General features: G+C 33.3%; 1 protein-coding gene across 1 annotated transcript; it reads right to left on the reverse strand.

Annotated features, from left to right (window-relative positions):
* Window positions 1–209: 209 nt before the first annotated feature.
* Window positions 210–14,905, reverse strand: LOC101888743 (casein kinase I). Its single transcript, XM_005175366.4, has 5 exons — window positions 14,780–14,905; window positions 14,616–14,722; window positions 1,614–1,721; window positions 775–1,549; window positions 210–715 (listed from the first exon to the last, which is right to left on the reverse strand). Exons 3-5 carry the CDS (start codon window positions 1,687–1,689, stop codon window positions 526–528), a joined length of 1,041 nt encoding a protein of 346 aa, XP_005175423.1. The 5' UTR covers window positions 1,690–1,721; window positions 14,616–14,722; window positions 14,780–14,905; the 3' UTR covers window positions 210–525.
* Between the last annotated feature and the right edge of the window lie 1,545 nt (window positions 14,906–16,450).

A 16,450-nucleotide genomic window follows, 5' to 3' on the forward strand; every position in this document is an offset into this window, starting at 1 on the left:
TACCCAGGGAGAAAATCCGAACCGGTTTGGTGGACTAAGAACCTTGCCATAGTGGTAATTGAAACGCCTACATTGTCACAAATCTGTAGTGGATGATGTTTTGATAAACGGAGCAATGGTCCGGGGTTTTATTCAATATTCTGCTCCCAAGTATTCCATACGCGGACAACACACTATTACAAATGTGATTAAAGTGAAAATAATAAAAATTAATTTAAAAGAATGTCTACAGTTTTTTTAACTTTATTAGTTTCAATATTATAATGGATAATATAATAAGGGTCATTAAGATGTTTTGATACATTCTCTAGATTCTTAAAATATACACTGTTATTTATATTTCTATTTTATTTTTAACTCCAACACAGTTAGCATTTATTGACATAATTCAAAATTATTAATATTAATAATTATCGTAATATTGTAATGAATGATGCAAATCATTTTGCAGCATAATTTTAATGAAATTTTATATTTGTTCAATTTTACACGAGTCCATTAACTATTTTATGCATACATGTTAAATTATTCAGAGAGCATAGTTTTACCACTCGCCTTTTCTTTCTCCTTCTCCCTTTCCCTTTCCCTGTCATTGCGAGTTTCAGCTTGTCCCAACAAAAGTGCCGTGTTTGGCTGACTTTGATGAGTCTTTTGCTTCAACATTGTCCAGTCATATATATAATCGTATTGATGGTTTAAGGTTCGGAAAAGTATTCTATAAAATAAAAAAAACAGAAATAATACGAAAAAGCATTAAAAATGTCTACTATTTACCTGAAAAGTTGTCGTAGATACATATAATCCGGCTGTTCATCAAAACGCAAACTGCGGCAATAATTCAAATACATGGAAAATTCTGCTGGAAATCCCTTGCAAAGAACTTCAATTGGAGTTGACATTTTCTTTTCGGAAATCTTTTCGTACTTTTGTTGTTTGTTGGTGGCTTTCATTCCCTGCCATGGCAATACACTACGATTGAAATACATCATAACATACCCCAATGATTCCATGTCATCTCTACGCGATTGCTCAATGCCCAAATGGGCATTAATTGATGCATAACGCGCAGTTCCAGTTAAATTTTTATCCTCCCGATATGGTATATGGGCACGAGTAGTAGGATCCCTATACTTTTTGGCCAAACCGAAATCTATCAAGAACAGTTTGTTGCAATGGCGACCTATACCCATAAGAAAATTATCAGGTTTGATGTCCCTATGTATAAAGCACTTCAAGTGTATATATTCCAAACGACCGATCATTTGATCTACTAACATCAAAACAGTTTTAATCGTAAAATGACGAGTGCAAAAGTTAAATAAATCTTCCAAAGAGGGTCCCAGAAGATCCATCACTAATATATTGAAATTTTTTTCCTTGCCATGGTGACGAATACGTGGAATACCTGCACCGCCATTTAGAATGCGATATAATTTTGCTTCATATTGTAATTGCGGATGGCGAGCGGAAGTACTTTCCATTTTTACAGCCACTTCTTCCCCACTTTGTATACTAATACCAAGATAAATATCGCCAAAGGAGCCGCTTCCTAAAAAGTTATATTTTACATACGTAAAAATTTTATTTTCAGCAAAAGTTTAAAAAATACGTACCAATTTTGCGACTCAGCCGATATTTTCCACCGACGATAACATCCGATCTATTCTTCATTAGGTTAAACCTATCCATGATTCAAAAAAGTTTTTCCTGCAACAAAAGCTCTGAAAATACATAAAATGGGTAAGAATATGATAGTATTTGTTTATAATATTATACATCATGTTTTTTGAAAAATTTTATTGAAAAAAACTAAGAAAATTGGTCAAGCAAATAATAGTACTTTAAAATTGTTCTTAAAAATTAAAAAAAATATATATTATACATATCCAATTCAATTAAAAACACGTGTTAGGTAGGTGTAGTACTGAAAACTTTTTTCATTTGACAAAGCAATGGCAAAACTAAGAGATGAGTTCGGGGAGTACAGACCAAGTAATGAAGAATTCATCTGGGATACAACCATGTTAATGTAACTTCAAGTGACCCCCATACCGACCCATGAGGAACACTACTTTACACAGGCAAAATAGAGTTAAAATTGTCAACAGCATAAACCAACAGTTTCTTACCAGACAAATTGAAAGATATCCGCGAGCACGTAGCGACCGACAACACACACAGTAAATGCAAATTACGCACCAGTTTGAAATGATTCACTCGGTCGAATGCCTTCTCCAAGTCAAGCGACAGAAGGACACAGAAGCCAAAATTAAATGGAATTGCCTCGAATATGTCAATCAGTCAGTCCAAGTAAAAGAAGTGCAGTACTCGTATTTTCCTAAAGCCACACTGGGCATTATCAGACTAAGACTACTCGATAGCTAACATGCTAATATATATAATATAATAAAGTGTTAAGTATAATATATCGATCATATATTAATATTTGTATCACCTCGTTTAGTACGTATGATCCCTTGTACTTTGACATTAATTTTTTACTGACTCATTCTATAGTGGTCTATATTTTTCTATGTTAAAAACTAGAAAACTCCATTGAAGTAAAACCACTGCCCCTATCTGTTATACACCTCACTGGGGACCGCATTTTCGGGTTAATGTCTATTTTTATATTAACGTTACAAACTGTCTGAAATGCATCAAGTGCATCCCTCTCGCTCTCTCTCATTGATCTTTAATTAAGAACCACAAACCAATTAGTGTTTCCATTTATTTCATTTAACACCATTTTGAATTCAATTTTGGGCTTTAGGCCCAAAATGTTTCTTTGGATATTGCGAAATTTTTTGTGGTACCCGAATTCCCATTTTTAATATTTAAAGATATTTTAGATATACTCAAAAGTCCTCTTCCAAAATCTTCAAAATAATTTTTCCTGATTTTCCAAATTACTCTTTCCGCCCAATCTCTTAAATTATGAAATACGGAGTATAACAATTTAATTAATGCTCTTTGAAGCTAGAGGAGCTTCCGGTGTCGAAGATACAGGAAAAAATGGAAGCTATATTCTTTGCAAGGGCTACCCAAAGCTACTCTTACATTTACATTCCAGTTTACAGATTGATTAGGAATAGCTGTCACATACTCAAGGGGATACCGTCTCCACTAATAACTTTTAATATTTAGGAATTCTCTGTGTAAATTCCTCCACCGTGCAAATATTGTAAAAATGGTAACGGCATGGTAAAATTAAGAAGGTAAAGTCATGCATTCATATGTTTACAATTTATTCAACATTTATTTGACAACATCTCATTGTCAATATTCAAATTTATAAATCCATTATATACACAGAAATCAGATATGGGAACCCATTTTTATTCAATGAAATTTGACAAGGTAAATTACTGAAAATGCAGAGATGGGAACCTATTTTTATTCAATGAAATTTGACAAGGGAAATTACTGAAAATGCAGAGGTTCTTCCACGCAGCCCTTCAACTATGTAATCAACCAATTCATGCTCTAGCATAGGGACATCTTCAGCAAATTTTAGCATTAGCAAAACGTTTCTATGGAGACTTTCCTCCCCTTTTCTCCTAAATCGGCTTTCCATTTTCTTCAAAATGTCTTTTGCGCCTATTTCTCTTTTAAATTCATTGCATAATTCTCATTTCAAAATTTCCCACTTCTTGGCATTAGTTGCCTTCTACCGCAATGCTTACTGTTGTCGCCTGTTTGTATTTCCAATATTTCTCAAGCTCAGCAATCTCCTTTTTTAACTTTAGAATTCGAATTTTGATCTGCAATTCTTTTTCCAAAATTTCCAAATAATTTGCTTTTGGTTCGCAAGAACTAGAACCTTGTTCCGCCATCTTGTTAATTTGTTGTATAGCGTATGTTTTTCGGTTGTTTCTGCCAACTGCGCAGTTTTATCAGCTTGTTGCTCCTTATCATTCGTTTTGTTTCCTGATTTTGAAGTTGACTGCTCAATTTTAAGAGCCATCTGCTCGGCGTCACTTTCTTCCTCTGTTGAATCAGAAATATCTTCCAACACTCGTTGCGGCTCTTAACCTGCTACAACTACGTTAATTAATAACGCTCTTAACTGGAAAATTGTTGCAGTCCTTGGACGACTGATTTGCAACTCCTTAAGGTGCGCTGCCAATTTCATCCTTTCCATATTATATTGAGCGTTTTTTTAATTTATTGAAATCCACTGAATCATAAGTTCTTAAGTTTTCTTCACTTTTTGTCTTAAGTTTCTTTTTTATTCGTTTCTTAAGTATCCTTAAATTTTTTCAAGTTTTCAGTAGTTTTATTTTTTTCTCCGGTTGGCCTTTTGCTTTGTTTTGTTATTGTTGTCTTACCTCGTCAGTCAACTGAATGGTGTTTTCTTTTATTTTACACTCTTTCCTTGATATTTGGTAACATTACAACTATGTAACCAATTGACAGTGATGCAAACTAAAGGGTTCAACTACGAACTTTCGGACGACACATTTTGCTTTTTATTTTGAAAATAAAAGCCATTTTCCAGGTTTCAGGATAAATATACATTTAACCTTAAAAAATCTCTGATATTCTGCAGCAACAACGCAGCGAATGCTGAAATCACCAACACCCCGGGAGTATATCTTTCAGTGCGGCTCGAATAGTGGGGATCACGTTTTGCTCGTTTCAGAGTGGAAGCAAACTAGTCACTAGTCAAGGATCCAAAAAAGGCGACGACTGCAGGAAACCCCTCATCATCTGGCTTGGCAAGGAGACCGGACCAAAAAAGCCGTTAAGGAAGCCCTCTGAGGTGCCAAAGCCGGAGGTAACACTTTCCAAAGCAAGGGAAGTCAACCACAGACCACTAAAAAGGCAGTGGGGAGGAAAAATAAATCGAAATCTACTAAACCCTGAAACCGGTTCAGCTGAGCCCATCAGTTAATTCATCAACTTAATCCGTTTTGCTTTTTTCGAATCTTCAGACCGTTTCGTTTTGAACGTTCCCACGCCTCACATTCCCACCCCTGCCGACCAAGAGGGCGAACTCCCTTTACGTAGGGATCGCGTACACATCATGATCCGTATCATAATGGGAATTTAGTAGGAAATTGAAAACCAGCTACAGAATCTAATTCATCAGCTAGTTTGTCAAATAATAAAACATGTACTTTAATTGTTTAAAAATAAAACAATTCTAGATTGAATAAGTTCTAAACTCAAATGAATCTACAGTTAATAAAAAATGAGTGCAAGATAATAGTCTGATTTTTAAGTTAGTATACGATGGCAAAACAAAATTACTATTCCAGTGTAAATCTCTTAAATCAAATAGCAGAAATTGTTTTTACTCTGATTCATACAAGATATATGTGCCTCACAAAACTTAGTACACAATTTGCTGTATTTACCACTGTTACTACATGTCTATTAAAATTTGATTTTAGATCCATCAGAAGACCAAAATCGACAAATGATTCTACAGCTGATAAAACATGATCGTTAGTATGACATTGCAAAATCAGAGATCTGTAGCATTATCATGAATCTGCTCAAAGGATTGTGCCGGAGGACCTTTGAGCATCATTGTTCAGAATGACGCCAATGAGTATATCAGCGAAGTTTATTGGTAGTGAGTGATTACTAACACCTTCCCTACATTGCACAGCGCAAGATGAGAGAATCAGTTAGGTTGGTTTCCACGTAATTGAATGGCATTACATTTTGTTTTTTTTTTTTCTTGTTACTATATACTATATTTAACAAAAATATTGACTTCGAGGACAATATCCTATAACAGTTACCTGCTCGAATTATACATCAAAAATGCAAAATCGCAAGTTCTATAATCACATAAGTGCTTCGATAAAAGCCGTTGTGCGTCCCGATTAATTCAAAAGCCTGGTTATTAGGCTTTACAATGTCAGTGCAAATTCGAAATATTATTTATTAGAAACTTCATCACTTAAGTGTATTCATTAACTTTCGCTTCAATCTTCAAGCTGCCCATTGTGTCTTATCGCCTTCAATTCAACATATTTTTCTCTATCTTTTACACTAATATGACCACATCTTTCGTGCAAAATATTTATTTAAAAAAAATCCGCGGTAAATCTTGCTTTGATTGAAATACAATAGTCAGCGAGTTTTAATTTTTTTTTCGATAACCCAAAGTCCAGTTAACTTACTAAGATAAAATTAACCTGATTTTTTCCGGTTTTGCCGTTCTGATATTCTACCTGCCCTTTTCATGCATACATTCCTACACTACTGCATTACATTATTTGCATTGTTCCCTCACATATGGTTGAGGTATTAGAATATAAATATAGTCGAAATTATCGTACAGTTCGTGGTGGTTCATGGCTTCTTTTTTTTTTTTTTTTTGGAAATTTTGGAATGTACCTGTATTTGTAGTGTATCCCCAAATGGAAATTTTGAGGCTTTTGAGCGTGATATGGCTGACCTGGTGGTTTAATACTCAGAAATAAATTTTATGAGTGACATAGATAATGATATTTTTCGTTAAATTCTTTGACAAAGGTTAGGGATTCGTGTATTACGCTAGCTGAAAATTAAGCACAATATGCTTCCAACTCATTTTAGTACTGCGCATCATCATCACTCATAGTCTTTTTTATCATCAGTAATTATGATATTATACAAAAATGGTATTAACAAACATCCCAACACTGTTATATTATGAGACAAGGCTCCGTCGACGAAGTGGTTTTTGTTGTAAAAGACAACAAACCAACTAAGATCTTCTTGGGTATTTTTTTTAAATAATTTATGGGGAGATTACCCTCAAACAAAAACGAGGGTACTGATGAGGATTGCTGGTTCTTTCCAAAACCTAGGTGGTATATGTATATATATATATATATATATATGTATATATATATATATATATATATATATATATATACTGATATATATATATATATATCAGTATATATATATACATATACCACCTAGGTTTTGGAAAGAACCAGCAATCCTCATCAGTACCCTCGTTTTTGTTTGAGGGTAATCTCCCCATAAATTATTTAAAAAAAATACCCAAAATATATATATATATATATATATATATATATATATATATATATATATATGTATATATATATATATATACATATACCACCTAGGTTTTGGAAAGAACCAGCAATCCTCATCAGTACCCTCGTTTTTGTTTGAGGGTAATCTCCCCATAAATTATTTAAAAATATATATATATATATATATGTTCATATAAATATATATATATATATATATATATATATATATATATATATATATATATATATATATATATATATATATATTATATTATATTATATCGAAGCTGTGCGAAGACTTGGACCAGCACAGACAATTTTCTGTCACAGGCTGTAGCCTCCAATACGAACAAGATTGAAAACGATTGTGAACTTTTAGTGATCCCATAGGGTATGCAAAACGAGATAATAAAAAATGCTCATGAAAGGGGACACTTCTCCATAAAGAAGACTAAAGAGCTGACCGATAAGGAATACTACATACCAAAGCTTGAAGATAAAATTCACAAACTTGTAATGAATTGTGTTGCTTGTGTGATAACTGGCCGAAAGCGTGGAAAACAGGAAGGAGGATTAAACCCTCTGCCGAAAGGAGATACGCCATTGCACACTTACCATATTGACTATCTTGGACCACTGGAAACCACAAACAAGAATTATAATCACATATTTGCCGTGATTGATGCCTTCACCAAATTTTGCTGGCTGTATCCAACGAAGACGTATCAAAGAAGTGTAGGACACACACCCTTCGAAATGCTGGTTGGAAAGCGAATGAGAAGTAAACAAGACGAAAGGCTAAAGGAGTTGCTTGAGCAAGAAATGTTTGTATGCTATGCGAACAACGAAATCAAATACGGCAGTCAGCGAAACTTCAAATTTTAGCCGTTCAGGATGAGAACAAAAAGTAACGCAAAACACCACACAAATACGATGTTGGCGATCTTGTAGTCCTAAAAAGAACTCAACTTGGTTGTGGCTTGAAGCTTAAGGCGAAATACTTAGGTCCTTATAAAGTTATGAGAAGTAAACCAAAGGACACCTACGACGTTATAAAGGAAGGTATTAAGGAAGGGCCGAAACAAAGTACAACCTGTGCGAATTTATGAAACCGTGGCCAAAGCATTATAGCATAGAAGATGACATTGAGGATATTGGAAATCCTAATGACTTGCAGGATGGCCGAGATGTGGGATGAGAAAATTAGGGTATGCTCATACATCATACTTGAAGTTAGTTCATACGAAGACGCGGAACTGTAAAGACGTACAACGACGACGCTTAATTACATATGTTCATTCACTTTTATTAAATCCATTTACTTTTTAATTAAACATCTATAATTATAAACATCTATAATTATAATTATAATTATTAATTATATGAATTAAACATAAAACTGTGACTTTTTGTGAAGCGTGATAAAACTATATATATATATATATATATATATATATATATATATATATATATATATATATATATATATATATATATATATATATATATATATATATATATATATATATATATATATATATATATATATATATATATTATATTATATTATATCGAAGCTGTGCGAAGACTTGGACCAGCACAGACAATTTTCTGTCACAGGCTGTAGCCTCCAAAACGAACTTAAATCGTCAAAATATCGTATATAGGGAGGTACCGTTATAGGTGGGACCTGCACAGACAATTTTCTGTCGTTATAAGGGATGTTTTGTAAAATGTGGTATATTGTACAAGATTGAAAACGATTGTGAACTTTTAGTGATCCCATAGGGTATGCAAAACGAGATAATAAAAAATGCTCATGAAAGGGGACACTTCTCCATAAAGAAGACTAAAGAGCTGACCAATAAGGAATACTACATACCGAAGCTTGAAGATAAAATTCACAAACTTGTAATGAATTGTGTTGCTTGTGTGATAACTGGCCGAAAGCGTGGAAACAGGAAGGAGGATTAAACCCTCTGCCGAAAGGAGATACGCCATTGCACACTTACCATATTGACTATCTTGGACCACTGGAAACCACAAACAAGAATTATAATCACATATTTGCCGTGATTGATGCCTTCACCAAATTTTGCTGGCTGTATCCAACGAAGACTACTTCAGCCAAGGATGCAATCGCGAGACTAGAATTGCAAAGTATTACATTTGACAATCCTTGGCTCAGCGTTTACGAGTGAAGATTTCAAAACCTATTGCGACGAAGAGAAAATAAATCATATCAAAATTACGACTGGACTTCCTCGTGCAAACGGCCAAATAGAAAGGCTCAATAGTGTCATTGCTTCAGTTTTGTCGAAGTGAAGTGTCGAAGAACCTAGCAAGTGGTATAAACATGTTGGGAACGTTCAACGTATCAAAGAAGTGTAGGACACACACCCTTCGAAATGCTGGTTGGAAAGCGAATGAGAAGTAAAAAGACGAAAGTTGCTTGCTATATATATATATATATATATATATATATATATATATATATATATATATATATATCACATATTTATTCTGTGGAGGAGTATATTAAATTTGTAATTTATATATAATATATATATATATATATATATATATATATATATATATATATATATATATATATATATATATATATATATATATATATATATATATATATATATATAGGAGTGATGTCCGTCTGTCTACTGTAATCACGCTATTTTGGAACGACTTAAGATGAATGGCTAGCATTTTTGACGCGTGTTTACTTTGCCAGGAGATAAGTTTTTCATTTCATTTACTTCATACAATTCAATATAAATAAGCCAACATGGCCAAAATCTTTTTTCGAACGTTCCCACGCCTCACATTCCCACCCCTGCCGACCGAGGGGGCGACCTCCCTTTACGGAGGGATCGCGTACACATCATGATCCGCATCATAATGGGAATTCAGTAGGAAATTGAAAACCAGCTACAGAATCTAATTCATCAGCTAGTTTGTCAAATAATAAAACATGTATGTTAATTGTTTAAAAATAAAATTATTCTAGATTTAATAACTTCTAAACTCATACAAAAATCTACATTACAATACACAGAATTAAAGTCAACAGACATTTTACTAAGAGGTTCGCCCATTGAATAATTCGTGCGGTGAAAATCAGTATATAATAATTGGTAGTATCTACTAGATCTAAACGGAACATTAATTCTAATAGATGAATTAGATTAGGAAATCTGAAGGTATATTACCATTTAATATTTTTAGTACATTATTTATTATCTTATATTAACATACAACAGTATAAAAACAGCGTATAACCATATTAATCTAAAAAAAAACTAAATAAATAACAAAAATAATCAACGAATAGTAATATATATACAAAAAAATAATATTAATTTAAATTTAGTAGCACTTTTGTAATTAGACCCTCAGACACAACTCCTCTACCAAGCTAAACAACAGTTAAGCAAGGTAGAGTAGAAAAAGGCAAGATGCATCAACACAATTAAGCGCTAATCATCACTCGTTTTCAACCGAGCGAATGTAGCTACTACAAGTATAGCAAAAAAATCCTTAAAAAAGACGAAGAACGATAAAATTGGACACATTGAAAATAAACAACCATAAAAATGGCCCCCAGCCAATAACTAAAAGGAAATAACAATAAATAACCCGCAACCAAAAACTCAATGAACAGACAAATATTCAAAACACCTCTTCCTGTACATATCAGAAGAACAGGTAAAATTACGCAGGGTCAGAGGGAGCTTATTCCACAATCTCGCAACTCTCACAACAAACGCCTTCTCACCAACTACAGACGAAAATCTTGGAGACAGCAATTGCGGATTTCGAGATGATCTACAAAACACAAACCTATTATATAAAGGAGAATTAACATTCCTCATAATTCTCTAATGACACAAAAGCAGGTGATATTCAACATATCTGTCAAAGGACAGTCCAAGAAACTTAAAACATACTGTGTTACACGATCACTACGGCGTTTGTAATATGGGCCATGTCAGTCCACGTTTTCGTATAGCCCCCGTATAATGGCACTTCCCTTTATTTGCCATTTTGATGACATTATAAACCGGAATTGTTTCAATTTTATTATATTAAGTTGGTAATGGCCACTACAATCTATGACAGAAAATTGTCTAAGCATGTCTTCGTATATATTTTCAAAATAATAGCCATGTTTAGCCAAGATCCCGGAAATAGGTGAAATCAGGGGATACCTTCTAAAAATCAAATTAACAAAATTTGCCAAAATTAGACTACACATCATATTAACAAAATTTGCCAAAATTAGACTACACATCATATTAGAATTCAAAAATGAAAAATAAAAAAAACACTACAAATGACCATTCGAAAATAGTAAATCAAATTGGAAAAAATCATTCAAAATAAAACATTACGATTGTACATTTCAAAAGTCAAAATAAAAATGTTGAAATATCACATTTTTACGCGATTTTTTGGATTTTATCATTTTCGGAGAGGAGACAATTCCGAATTTGTATGAACCGTTAAAATCGGACCAGCGGGTTTTGATTTCGAAGCGTAGTAACTAACAAAACTTTCTCTTAAATATATAAGATTATAACTTTGTGTTTGAATTTTTATTTTTGTTTAAATGCATGATAAATATAGCAGTAATTTTTATAGAGTTAGAAAGGGGGTTCCAGCTGCGATCGACTCTAACGAGATATAATTGTTCATAAATTAAAGTGTGAATAATGGGAGTTGCAATTTGAATATTACACGTTAATCGAATAAAAGAAAATGAATGACAAAAACAATCTGGTTACTGAATTTTCTGAATTTAATTAGAGTGTAATATTATTCTTTGGTTCAGATAATACCCCAAGCTACATCCGAACATGTATACATATATACACTTTCATGGTGATGTATGTACATGTTATTAGTAAATATATCGTATTATTGTATTATAACAGATTGGGTTTAGCTCCAGCTGGCGGAAAATTCTGAAATTTTTACGAAGGTTGGTCTTGTTATCCCAATCACAGCGGCACAATTTTTTTGGAGAAAATCAATACTTCCCGAGATATAGGATTCCAAAATTTCCAAAAAAAAAAACTTTTTTTCTTTTTCTAAACCCATAATCGAAATAACAACTTCAAAATATAACTACAGGTAGGTGGCTTTCCCTTCTTACATCAATACCTTGGACCGGGGTTTGAGATTTTCTCCTCTGGGTTATATCCTCCAGCGGAATCGAGAACCAAAAGTTTTTGTAGAAGCCGGCCCTCTACCGTGGCTTGACATTTCCTCATCTGGGTTATGTCCAACAGCGGCTTTGCGGACCAAAAGTTTCTGAAGTAGCCGGCCTCCGGCCGGGGCTTGAGATTTTCCCCTCTGGGTAAGTCCAACACCGGCTCCGCGGACCAAAAGTTTCTAAAGTAGCCGTAGGGTTGCGTTCTTGCGTTCTTCTTCTCTGGGTTATACCCAACACCGGCTTCACGAACCAAACCGAAGGGAAGTATGGACCCACCTCCCGAAAATATTTGTTGATGTAATCAGGATACAAAAACCTACCTGTAGTGGAATTTTGATGTTTCTATCGGTTTAGAATTAAAGTAAAAAAGGGTATTTTTGGAACATTGGAATCCTATATCTCGGGAAGTATTGATTTCCCGCTGTGATTGGGATAACGAGACCAACCGTCGGTAAAAATTTCAGAATTTTCCGCCAGCTGGAGCTAACTCAATTTAAGCCAAATTCATAAGAATCCGAAAGTTGTCACTAAACTGGAGGTTACAAATTAATTTTCAAGTTGTTTTTGAAAGGTTGTAATGTTTCCGTAGGTTCTGTTCTAACACATATTTTTCTCACTAACTACTGAAAGAATTACAGAATTGCACAATTTTAATAGAACAAATCGTTTAAACTGTTTGGTATATTACTGCCAATCAACGCAAGCAAGGTGAAATTATTAAGTGCATTATAATAAGTTATTAAGATGAGAATGTATACATAATGTATGGCTTAACTCTAGTTAAGTAAAAACTCTGCAATTTTTTCGAAACCCCAGGTTTTTGACCCGAAAGTCCGGGTCCAAGACCCCGACTAGACCCGGATCCAATTACCCGATATAGACAGTATAGATGTCGTTGGAAAGCTTATGAAAATACCTATCCAACAAGTGGATAGGTAAGATGGAACCGTAAGATGTTACGGTTCGGAAGTTATAGTCAAATTATCGATTTTTTGGACCCGGATTTTTTATAAAACCCCCAAAAAGTCAAAAAAGGGACAATTATGGGGGACAACAAAATTGATGCCAAATTATAGCTGACATTCTTACCTTTCCAAAATGCTACAATTTGTGCTAATACCTTTACTGAGTCCAGAGATATGGGTCTTTCCATCCGCATAACCCGATTCTAACCAGTTCATTAAAACTATGTTTTCAATAAAAAAAAGGTATATTTCGCGTAAGCATGAAATTCAGAAATCTTTGGTTCGCGTTAGCTGGTGTAGGACATACCCAGAGGAGAAAATCTCAAGCCCCGGCCGAAGGCCGGCTATATACAAAAAGTGTCAAATTTAGAAAACTTTGGTTCGCGTTAGACGGTGTCGGACATACCCAGAGGAGAAAATCTCAAGCCCCGGCCGAAGGCCGGCTATTTACAAAAAGTGCCGAATTTAGAAACCTTTTGTTCGCGTTAGCCGGTGTCGGACATACCCAGAGAAGATCTCAAGCCCCGGCCGAAGGCCGGCTATTTACAAAAAGTGCCAAATTTAGAAAACGTTTGTTATTCCGTCGACTGCTACGCGAAATAAACCCTTTTTTTATTGAAAACATCATTTTAATGAACTGATTAGAATCGGGTTATGCGGATGGAAAGACCGATATCTCTGGACCCGAAAAAGGTATTAGCACAAATTGTAGCATTTTGGAAAGGTAAGAGTGTGAGCTATAATTTGGAAACAATTTTGTTGACCCCCATAATGGGCCCTTTTTTTGACTTTTTGGGGGTTCCATAAAAAATCCGGGTCCAAAAAATCGATCATTTGACTATAACTTCCGAACCATGACAACTTCCCCCTTCATGTGACCACTTGTGACTAGGTATTTCCATAAGCTTTCAATATACAATATACGGGGCCTTGATCCCGGACTTTCGGGTGAAAAAAAATAGTTTCCCGGGATCAGGGTAAAAATACCTACCTCTGGAAAAAATTCGAAGAAAATCGAAGAGTTTTTATTAAACTAGAGTTGTTCCTAATGTATATTTGTTTGCAAATTTTTGCTTTCATGATAAATATTCTATTTTGCAGGTTTAAACAACTTCAAAAATGGGTTTCAAAGTACACACACTGATACCCATAAATGTGGCATGCACCAGGAAAAATAAAAAAGCAGAGGTTTTTGTCAATATTTAATGCCCAAGGCGACAATATTCTAAAGACATCAGCTGGGCAAAGAAATTAAGGACACATTTATAGGATAAATGAAGTATTTTTTTTTTTAAGAAAATCTCAATTTAATTACACAAAAATACTTTACATTCCGCTTCAATGTATTGAGTCAACTCCAGTATTATACACAAAAGGGAAATATTTTTTTGTCTTTCAAACGCTTACCTTAAACAAAATGGTTGCTTTCTCAAGGTTGAGTTTTAATACCAGATCCAATGTCAAGAAATCAAAAAATATATAGATAAAATCAAAACTCTGTCGGGTAAAACCACCTAGAAAACACTCCCGATTTTTTAGCAACACACTACTGATTTTTGCGTTTCAATTACCTATTAAATCTATAAATCTATTCTACAATTCAGTGAATATGGTATAAATTGGTAGCCATTATTATTTTCACACGTTGCCAACTATATATATTGAGAACAAAAATTATTAAGAAATAAGGGTTTACATAACTAATAAATTTACTAAGCCAATGGTAAATAAAAATGTCAAGTATCCCAGAAAAATGTTCGACATGAGACCACAGCGAGTGTTTCTGTACAACAATTTGAAACAACAGCTACATGCAAATTTGTATGGCAGAAGAATACAGGTAGATGTATCAAAGCTTAAGAGCATTGACATGTCAAATAATTTAAATGTTTTTTTTTTTTTTTTTCAAATATAAATAGTGTTTTATATGTTTTGTTTTTCTGTTTTCAATTTTTACAAATTTAAATAATTTTTCATTCAACATTTTCAATTCCAAAATTGGTTTGACATTTCATTGTCCCAGCAGTTGTGTCGATTGGTCTACCTATATTCTTCTATCATGCATGATAGAACACAGATAGTCGCATCGACACAGCTGCTGGGACAATGAACTGTCAAACCAATTTTGAAATTCAACATTTTGAATGAAAAATTATCCAAATTCGACAAAATTGTTAAAAATGCATATCATAACAACCTCCCATTGACGTCGTATAAGAAAACATACAAAAGCTACTTATTTAAAAAAAAATATTTTAAAACGTTTGACATATCAATGTTCCCCAGCATTGATACATCCGTCTTTATTCTTCTACCATAGTTAGCGGAATAGCGGAAATAAAACTATATGAAACGTTTGGCAAATCAAATGAAACTTTTAAAATTTATAGAAAGAAACATAAAAAACATTCTTCAATTGTGACTAATATATAGTTAAATAAATACCTTATATAATGAAACTAGTACTACTACTACTAGTATAAACTAGTAGATTATATGATACATTTTGAATCAAAATTACCCCAAGTGTAAACAACTAACTTGCATAAAGTAGTTTTAAATTATAAAGATAGTAAAAGAAAAGTAAGATTAGATAAAGTAAAAACTTATGCTTGAGGTCATTATGGTATTGATGATGAGGATGATCTCAGTAATAAGCTTTAGAATTATGAATCTGAAATGGATATTTACATCTATTTAATATAATATATTGTATTATTGATTAATCCAACAACATGTTATTTATTCCACATTCCCCTTATGAAATAAAAAAGTAAATAAGATATTTGTTAAGTATTTTTTAAAGGTTTTTATTTTGTTGAAAATTTACAAAAAAAAGAAAAGAAAATTAAAGAAAATTATTAAAATGAGAAAATATTTAGATTAATTTTCGAACAATTGCTGTGAGTTGTGTATATTCAATTAGTCGATCATGAAGTACTGAACATTCTGCTGTTGTTTTCGATGGTATTGGTGTATTGATTTCAAATTCCAGCTTAACATCTGTAGGTTCGTTTTTAACGGTTTCGTTTTGATAGCTAACATCAATTACAACAATTGGTGTGTTTTTAAGCTTTTACCACGATAGAATTGGTTCGGGTTCTTTTAGAAAATAGTTTTGTTAAAACTTTGCGTACATATCATAGAGTACTGCATATCTGTTGTTTCATCGAACGGATATGTTCTGGAATTTAAATGAACCTTAACATTTACTAAATTAGAGCGAATGAATTGTCCATCAT

This window comes from Musca domestica, unplaced genomic scaffold (assembly GCF_030504385.1).
Source record: "Musca domestica strain aabys unplaced genomic scaffold, Musca_domestica.polishedcontigs.V.1.1 13, whole genome shotgun sequence".
Classification (NCBI taxonomy): domain Eukaryota; kingdom Metazoa; phylum Arthropoda; class Insecta; order Diptera; family Muscidae; genus Musca; species Musca domestica.